This window comes from Hordeum vulgare, chromosome 4H (genome assembly GCF_904849725.1).
Source record: "Hordeum vulgare subsp. vulgare chromosome 4H, MorexV3_pseudomolecules_assembly, whole genome shotgun sequence".
Classification (NCBI taxonomy): Eukaryota; Viridiplantae; Streptophyta; class Magnoliopsida; order Poales; family Poaceae; genus Hordeum; species Hordeum vulgare.
In genome coordinates this window covers 494,928,647-494,938,859 of record NC_058521.1, presented here as the reverse complement: position 1 = coordinate 494,938,859, position 10,213 = coordinate 494,928,647, and the positions used below count along the sequence as shown (strand labels likewise).

Sequence of the window (10,213 nt, the reverse complement as noted above, 5' to 3'; positions counted from 1 at the left end):
TTTCTATTTTTTGCGGGGAGGTTATCAAATTTCTATTGATTCCAAGCATTTTTTTTGGTGTGAACACGCAGTTCAAATTCTAACAACGAAATTTGAAATGACTAATTTTCTTTTTTATGTGACATCGGAGTAACAATACTGAAATTAAACTCTTTCAGAACCAAATTCACAATCCAGTATAAATTTAATTGAATAAATCAAAATTAAATTATTGGGAGCCAAACTAGGTGTAGGTAAAAGATTTCTTTGTTTGATAGAACATCAGGTTAAAAAACATACATATAAACCAGAAAACAAGCGCTCACAAGCCTTGTTGGACCGGCCAAGCTGGCCTAAGGTATGCCGTGCATTTCTATTTGCTACAAGGATTTGTCAGGTATTCCCTCCGTGAACTAATATAGAAATGTTTAGATCATTATTTTAATTATCTAAATATTTTTATATTAGTTTACAGAGGAAGTAGTAATCAACCATCTTGTAAAAGGGTATGTGCCGCGTGTGGAAGAAGAGTTCCAGCAACGACACTGCTCGCTCGCGAACATGTCTCCAACAGAAGAGAAGGAGACATGTAAACCCAAACGGCTTTGACGAAATCGACTGAAACATATTTTAACTAAATAAATTGACGTCTAGGCGTTCCATTTTGTTATAACTCCGAGTCTAAACAAATTTACAACTTCTGAACTTTTAGACGGCAGAAAGTTCTGAACTCACAGCGGCTTATACTCAACCGAAGGCATCACATCACATCACTAAGCTTGGGTCGTCAGTTCTCGCGGACGCAGCAGAAGAAACGGAAGATACGCGCCCGGTGGTCAGGGCGGACGCTGATCATGATCCACAGGAAGACGACGGTGACCGCCCAGATGATGATGTCGATTGACAGGTGCGTCTTGGACTGCGACACGTTGAAGGTGAGCACCAAGCTGGAGTAGGCGACGGCGAAGGACCACCGGACCTGGCGCGAGTCCACCGGCATGCGCACCAGCAGGCTCAGCGTCATCATCATGGACCCCAGGAACCCCATCCAGCTCGCCGCCATGAACACCCAGTACCTGCACGCATGCATGCCATGCATCCGTCAAGGAACGTCCGCATGGCCAGGAAGGATGCATAGATTCTAACCAGGATACCTTTGCCAGTGCAGGTCGCGCATGATGGGGTCCCCGGCCTCGTGCGGCTTCTGCTTGCCGTCCGCCGACCCCAGCGGCATCGTGTCCTGCCAGTACCCGCCGGGGACGCTGCACCCGAGCTGGTACGTGAGCGTGGTGATCAGCGTCGACACCACCAGCAGCGTGTTGGCGTCGTTGCCCACCCAGTTGTTCGCGGCCACCTGCCCGTGCGGCTGCGGCTGCGGCACCATCGCCGGCGCCGGCGGCGGGTATACCTGGCCGCCCATCGCTCCGTGGTTCCCCACCATGGCGTCGAGTAACAACGAACGACTGACACAAGGCTTTGATTTGATCTAGTCGATCGATTCTGATGGAACGGCTCTGTTTATAGGGCGGGCGGGCACGTGACCGGTCACCGGCGAGGTCACGGTCAGACGCGGCGGTTGCTTACTCGAGTGCGTTTCCTACTCGACAGTGTGATGCAGGCATACTGTCAGTTTCTGCAATGTGGTGCCAGATATGCTGTCATTTAGTGCTTTATTCGTATCCAATTCAGGTGATATGCTGTCATTTAGAGTGTGCTCATTTAATGGTGCAAGCAAATTCGGGTGTACGCCATTAAATGAGTACACATAGTTCAACTTTTCTGCCTGGATAATTTGACAGGAAACTGCAAGATTACTTGGAGTGATCTAAGATTACTCTGAGTAAGAGTGATCTAACCAAAGCCCTTGAGGTTGATTCTACGTTTTAGATTTAGACACGGTCAGTGGCGGACCTTGAGAGTATTTTGAGCGGGGGCAAACTATTTGAGTGAGGGCATGTTCTTTAAAAAGTCAACGAATTTAAGCATATTTTTCAAAAACCACAAGCAAATATTGCTGCAGTTTTAAATTTTGAGTGGGGGCCTAGGCCCCCACTCACCTCAACATAGGTCCGCCCCTGGACACGGTCATCATAAAATGATCATGATGATTAAAATAACACTTATACTGTTCCAACAAATCAATATGGTTTAGATATATCCAATTTTCAAGATACAATCTTGGCACTTGGCAGATACCTTTTGTGCGTACAAGTTAATGAAAAATATATAAGATGGATATTATAAATCTTTCTTTCATATATTTGGTGTCTAATTTATACCTACAAATCTGAATATTTTGTATTAATTAGTTGTCAAATATAGGAAATATCAATTTCATGCTTTCCACTATATGTATATGTCCACGTTAATTGGCATTGATTTAGTACTATAAAAATCAACGACAATTAATTTGGATAGGAGGGATACTAAATTTTGCTTGGACAATCTAAATATTTTTCATTCACAAAAAAATCTAAATATTTGCTAATAAATTAATGGGAAAGTTAGGAGACTCTAAATTATGTTTAATATTTAAATAGTAGTACCGAAATTAGAAAATACGACAATGCTATCTGCTCAATTACGCTTTTAATATTTATACTTTACTTGTATTGCTAAATAATTTTCTATCAAGAACTAAATCTGAATATGACGGTTCATACACATTTGTCGTGTCCTCATATCGTCATCATTGATTTTGTATATTGTTGGATGTGCAATGTCATGGAGGGCGATGCTTCCACATATGCTCATCTTAATCTAATTGGCTCCTCCTTTGCCCATTTGAATGCAGAGTTCACATTGGTAGAACTCACCGAAAATTGTTACAGTAAAAACATTCTCTCTTTCATACCCCCTTCCTATCTTACCTTTTTTCTGATAAGAGGCTTTGATCTAAATCTCTAGTGTGACATAGGCACGCTGAAATGATAGCGACATCATTATCATAACACCATCACTTTATAAACCGTGACAGAATTCACCTGATTGCTTGCTCGAGTACGTCTCATATTACTTGCTAGTGTGACATAGACATACTGACATTTTGGGGCAATGTGGTGGTGCCGATTGTGCTCCCATTTAGCACTTTCTTGGATCCAATCTAGAGTAGGTGATAATGATATACTGTCATTTTGAGTATGATCATTCAGTGGCGCTAGCGAATTCAGATGCACTCCATTTTCTCTGCCTGATGAATTGACAGGAAACTGCAAGATCAAAGCATGGGCCCTTGAGCTCGGTCGTGCCGTGTCGTCGATTCTATCAGCTATCAGCTGCCACTAATGGGAACCGCTAGCTTTCTTGCACGAGAAGAGGACGGATTCTGGAAGTCATTGCCCAGTGAGTACGTAGTCACTTGTCCACTCACTTCAAGTGCTTGTTTGCTTGGGTGCCGCAACGCGGCACATCCATTCCTACGCCCACCTCCAACAGCCAAGTCTTTTTATTTTATTTTGGAAAACTTCCAAAAGCCAAGTATACCTAGACAAAACTTGGGCCGGGTCGGGCCTTAGATCAGGCCTAAAAAAAGCCTGTGGTACAAAATTCAGGCCCGAGCCCGGCCCGGCCTGACCGTCAAGCCTAGTTTTTGGATCCAAGCCTGGTCCGAGCCCGAAAAAGCCTGACCCAACGTAGGCGTAAAGTTGGGTTTTTTCAGGCCTGAGCCCGGCCCAGTAATCCCGACGGGCTCAAAATCTAGGCCCGAGCCCGGCCCGTGGGCAAGGTCGGGTCGGGCCGACCGGCCCGGATTTCCCGTGGGAGGTATATAACCAAGTCTACCCCTTGGAAGTTCCTCCTCGTCCTTGTTTTATGGTCTTCTCTTCTTTACCCCTACTACTATTACTACTACTATAATGCCCGTGCATTGTCACAAACCATGAATATATTTTTATCAGTTATAAATATAATTATAATGCATGTAAAATTTTGTATGCATAAAAATCACAACATGTAACAATGAAAAGTAATTGAAATCCACTTCAATAATCCAACTACTCATCTCTTACAAACTAAGATCTACTTGATGTGTTTAAGATATTTTTGCACAATGTGAGGAATGTTGTCTTCAGCTTCATTGCATGTCACAATGTGGGCCGTATTCTCATTTTGGTGAGTTTTAAATTGTAGGCTACATATAGAGTATTTGATTGGTATTTTTCCTAAAAATGACTTGTTATGCTATGTAGTGGACCCGCTCCTCGCTCCCGTGTCGCTTCGAAACCACGAGAACCACGCCGCAACCATCGTTGGAAATATGCCCTAGAGGCAATACTAAAATAATTATTATTATATTTCGTGTTTTAAGATAATCGTTTATTATCCATGCTATAATTGTATTGAATGGAAACATAAATGCATGTGTAGATATATAGACAAAACAATGTTCCTAGTGAGCCTCTAGTTGACTAGCTTGTTGATCAAGGATGATTAAGGTTTCCTAGCCATAGACAAGTGTTGTCACTTGATAACGGGATCACATCATTAGGGGTATGATGTGATGGACAAGACCAAAGCTATAAACGTAGCATATGATCGTGTCATTTTGTTGCTATTGTTTTCTGCATGTCAAGTATACATTCCTTTGACTATGAGATCATGTAACTCACTGACACCGGAGGAATGCCTTGTGTGTATCAAACATGGCAACGTTATTGGGTGACTATAAATATGCTCTACAGGTATCTCCGAAGGTGTCCGTTGAGTTAGCATGGATCAAGACGGGGATTTGTCACTCCGTGTGACGGAGAGGTATCTTGGGGCCCACTCGGTAATACAGCATCACAAACAAGCCTTGCAAGCAATGTGACTAAAGAGTTAGCCATGGGATCTTGTATTACAAAACGAGTAAAGAGACTTGCCGGTAACGAGATTGAAATAGGTTTGTCGATACCGACAGTCGAATCTCGGGCTAGTAACATACCGAAGGACAAAGAGAATGATATACGAGATTATGTGAATTCTTGACATAGAGGTTCAATCGATAAGATCTTTGTATAATATGTAGGATCCAATATGGACGTCCAGGTCCCGCTATTGGATATTGACCGGAGAGTGTCTTGGTCATGTCTACATATTTCTCGAACCCGCAGGGTCTGCACGCTTAAGGATCAGTTACACTTTAGGTATAGTTGAATTATTAATGTTGGTAACCGAATGTTGTTCAAAGTCCCGGATGAGATCCTGGATGTCACTAGTGTCTCCGGAATAATCCAGAAACGAAGATTGATATATAGGATTGTTGCATTTGGCTTTCGGAAAGATTTCGGGCATTACCGGTAACGTAGAGTGACGAATGGGTTCCGGGGTTTTACCGGGAGGGGCCACCAATCCGTGAGAGAACCAAATAGGCCCATGGGTGGCGCACCAGTTCTTAGTGGGCTGGTGAGGCCAGCCCAATAAGGCTATTTTGGCCAAGGCAATAATAAAGAAGGAAAATAAAAAAATAAGGAGGTGGACAAGATATGAAGGAGTCCTCCACCATACCGAACTGGAGGAGGACTCCTCCCTCCTTGCCTGGGCCGAAGGCTCCCCCTTCGAGTAGGAGGCAAGCCACCCACCCCATTGTTCCTCCTATATGTAGTGGAGGGTTTTAGGGTTTTTGCACCTCAAGCCTTTGTGCAGCCCTCTCTGCCTCCACTACTTCGTGACACCTCATAGCTAGATCAGTACGACACGATGAAGCCCTGCCGGAGTAGCTCCACCATCATCACCGCCATGCCGTCGTGCTGCCGTAGAATTCAGCTACCTCTTCGTCTATCTTGCTGGATCAAGAAGGCGGAGATCGTCATCAAGCTGTACGTGTGCTGACCGCAGAGGTGCTGTCCGTTCGGCGCTATATCGGGACGGATCGTGGGACGACGACGATTTGAATCGCGAAAGACGTTCCACTACATCAACTGCGTTTATTAACGCTTCCCGCTTAGCGATCTACAAGGGTATGTAGATCTGATTTCCCTCTCGTAGATGATCATCACCATGATAGGTCTTCGTGTGCGTAGGATTTTTTTTGTTTCCCATGCAACGTTCCCCAACAGTGGCATCATGAGCTAGGGTCATGCGTAGATGATATCTCTAGTAGAACACAAAAGAGTTTGTGGGCGTTGATGTTCAATTTACTGCCCTCCTTAGTCTTTTCTTGATTCAGCGGTATTGTTAGATTGAAGCGACCCGGACCAACATTACTCGTACGCTTATGAGAGACCAGTTTCATCGACTAACATGCAACTTGTTGCATAAAGATGACTCGCGGGTGCCTGTTTCTTCAACTTTAGTTGAATCGGATTTTACCGAGGCGCTCCTTGGAGAAGGTTAAATATCAATTTGTATATGACCGTTGTGGCTGTAACGTAGGTGAGAAACGTTCTTGCTATAAACCCATAGAAGCCACGTAAAACTTGCAACAACAATTAGAGGACGTTTAACTTGTTTTTGGAGGGTATGCTATGTGATGTGATATGGCCAAAAGGATGTGATGAAATATATGTGATGTATGAGATTGATCATGTTCTTGTAATAGGAATCATGACTTGCATGTCGATGAGTATGACAACCGGCAGGAGCCATAGGAGTTGTCTTAATTTATTGTATGACCTGCATGTCAATCAAAAACGCCATATGATTACTTTACTTTATTTCTAACCGGTAGCCATATTAGTGTAAGTAATAGTTGGCGAGACAACTTCATGAAGACATGATGATGGAGATCATGATGATGGAGATCGTGGTGTCGTGCCGGTGACAATGGTGATCATGACGCGCCCCGAAGATGGAGATCAAAGGCGCAATATGATATTGGCCATATCATGTCACTTTATGATTTGCATGTGATGTTTATCATGTTTTTACATCTTATTTTCTTAGAACGACGGTAGTAAATAAGATGATCCCTCACTAAAATTTGAAGAAATGTGTTCCCCCTAAGTGTGCATCGTTGCGAAGGATCGTTGTTTCGAAGCACCACGTGATGATCGGGTATGATAGATTCTAACGTTCGCATACAACGGGTGTAAGCCAGATTTACACACGCGAAAGACTTAGGTTGACTTGACGAGCCTAGCATGTACAGACATGGCCTCGAAACACGAGAGACCAAAAGGTCGAACATGAGTCGTATAGTAGATGCGATCAACATGGAGATGTTCACCATTGATGACTAGTCCGTCTCACGTGATGATCGGACACGACCTAGTCGATATGGATCATGTATCACTCGAATGACTAGAGGGATGTCAATTTGAGTGGGAGTTCTGAAGTAATATGATTAACTGAACTCATTATCATGAACATAGTAAAAAGTCTTTGCAAATTATCTTGTAGCTTGTGTTGTAGCTCTTCTGTTTTTGATATGTTCCTAGAGAAAAACTTAGTTGAGAGATTATAGTAGCAATTATGCAGACTGGGTCCGTAAACTGAGGATTGCCCTCATTGCTGCAAAGAAGGCTTATGTCCTTAATCCATCGCTCGGTGTGCCGAACCCCGAACGTCGTATGTGGATGTTGCAAACATCTGACATACACGTTTTTGATGACTACGTGATAGTTCAGTACATAATGCTTAACGACTTAGAATTGAGGCGCCGAAGACGTTTTGAATGTCACATGACATATGATATGTTCCAAGAGCTGAAATGGGGATTTCAGGCTCGTGCCCACGTTAAGAGGTATCAGACCTCCGACAAGATTCTTGGCCTGCGAAGTAAGGGAGAAAAGATCCATCGTTGAGCATGTGCTCAGATTGTCTGAGTGCTACAATCGCTTGAATCGAGTGGGAGTCAATCTTCCAGATGAGATAGTGATGGTTCCACAAAGTCACTGCCACCAAGCTACCAGAGCTTCATGATGAACTATAACATATCAAGGATAGATATGATGATCCTTGCGCCATTCGCGATGTTTGATACCGCGAAAGTAGAAATCAAAAGGAGCATCAATTGTTGATGTTTAGTAAAACTACTAGTTTCAAGAAGGGCAAGGGCATGAAGGGATACTTCATAAAATGGCAAACCGGTTGCTGCTCTATGAAGAAAACCAAGGTTGAACCCAAACCCAAGACTAAGTGCTTCTGTAATGAGGGGAACATTCACTCAAGAGGAACTACCCTAGATACTTGGTAGATGAGAAGGTTGGCAAAGTCGACAAAAAGTATATTGGATATACATGATATTGATGTGTACTTTACTAGTACTCCTAGTAGCACGAGGGTATTAGATACCGGTTCGGTTACTAAGTGTTAGTTACTCGAAATAAAAGCTACAGAATAAAGAGAGACCGGCTAAAGGTGAGGTGACGATATGTGTTGGAAATGTTTCCAAGGTTGATGTGATCACCATCGCACACTCCCTCTACTTTCTAGATTAGTGTTGAACCTAAATGTTGTTTGGTGTTTTGAGTTGAGCATGAACTTGATTGGATTATGTTTATTGTAATACAATTATTCATTTAAAGATAATAATCGTTATTCTGTTTAGTTGAATAATACCTTCAATGGTCTTGCACCCAAAATGAATGGTTTATTGAATCTCGATCGTAGTGATACACATGTTCATAATATTGATGCCAAAAGATATAAAGTAGTAATGATAGTACCACTTACTTGTGGCACTACCACTTGAGTCATATTGGTATAAAACGCATGAAGAAGCTCCATGATGATGGATCTTTAGACTCACTCGTTTTTGAAAAGTTTGAGACATGCAAACCATGTCTATTGGTATAAACGCATGAAGAAACTCCATGCAGATGGATCATTTGGACTCACTTGATTTTGAATCACTTGAGACATGCAAATCATACCACATGGGCAAGATGACTGAAGGCCTCGTTTTGAAGTGAGATGGAACAAGAAAGTAACTTGTTGGAAGTAATACATTTTGATGTGTGCAGTCCAATGAGTGCTGAGGCACGGAGTGGATACCGTTATGTTCTTACTTCACAAATGATTCGAGTAGATACTAGTATATTTACTTGATGAAACATAAGTCTGAATTATTGAAAGGTTCAAGTAATTTCAGAGTGAAGTTGAAGATCGTCGTGACAAGAGAATAAAATGTCTATGATATGTTCATAGAGATGAATATCTGAGTTGCGAGTTTGGTACACAATTAAGACATTGTGGAAACTGTTTCACAACTAATGCCACCCGGAACACCATAGTGTGATGGTGTGTCCAAACGTCATAGCCGCGCCCTATTGGATGGGGTGCATACTGTGATGCCTCTTATCAAATTACCACTATCGTTTTTGGGTTAGGCATTAGAGACAACCACATTCACTTTAATTAGGGCACCACGTAATTCCGTTGAGATGACACCGTATGAACTATGGTTTGGAGAAACCTAAGCCGTCGTTTCTTAGAAGTTTGGGGCTGCGTTGCTTATGTGAAAAGTTTTAGCCTGATAAGCTCGAACCCAAAGCAGATTCATAGGACACCCAAAACAGTTGGGTATACCTCCTATCTCAAATCCGGAAGCAAAGTGTTTGTTTCTAGAAACGAGTCCTTTATTGAGGAAAAGTTTCTCTCGAAAGAATTGAGTGGGAGGATGGTGCAAACTTGATGAGGTTATTGAACCATCACTTCAACCAGTGTGTAGCAGGGCGCAGGAATTTGTTACTGTGGCGCCTACACCAATTGAAGTGGAAGCCGATGATAGTGATCATCAAGCTTCAGATCAAGTTACTACCAAACCTCGTAGGTCGACAAGGACGCATACTACTCCAGAGTGATACGGTAATACTATCTTGGAGGTCATGTTGCTAGATAACAATGAACCTACAAGCTATGGAGAAGCGATGGTGGGCCCGAATTCGGACAAATGGTGGAGGACATGAAATCTGAGAGAGGATCCATGTATGAAAACAAAGTGTAGACTTTGGAAGAACTACTTGATTGTCATAATACAATTAAATATAGATGGATATTTATAAGGAAGACATACGATGATGGTGAAAAGTCACCATTAAGAAAGCTCGACTTGTCGCGAAGATGTTTCCGACGAGTTCAAAGAGTTGACTACGATGAAGACTTTCTCACTCGTTATGATGCTGAAAGTTTGTTGGAATTATGTCAGCAGTTGTTGCATCATTTATGAAATCTTGCAGATAGGATGTCAAAATATTGTTTCCTCGACGGTTTCCTTGAGGAAAGGTTGTATGTGATAGAACCAGAAGGTTTTGTCGATCCTAAAGGATGCTAACAAGTATGCAAAGCTCCAGCGATCCTTCTATGGACTGGAGCA

General features: G+C 42.6%; 1 protein-coding gene across 1 annotated transcript; it reads right to left on the bottom strand.

Moving 5' to 3' along the window:
• Positions 1 to 598: 598 nt before the first annotated feature.
• LOC123446691 lies at positions 599 to 1,481 on the bottom strand. The gene is made up of 2 exons (XM_045123248.1): positions 1,134 to 1,481; positions 599 to 1,055 (listed from the first exon to the last, which is right to left on the bottom strand). Exons 1-2 carry the CDS (start codon positions 1,418 to 1,420, stop codon positions 767 to 769), a joined length of 576 nt encoding a protein of 191 aa, XP_044979183.1. The 5' UTR covers positions 1,421 to 1,481; the 3' UTR covers positions 599 to 766.
• Between the last annotated feature and the right edge of the window lie 8,732 nt (positions 1,482 to 10,213).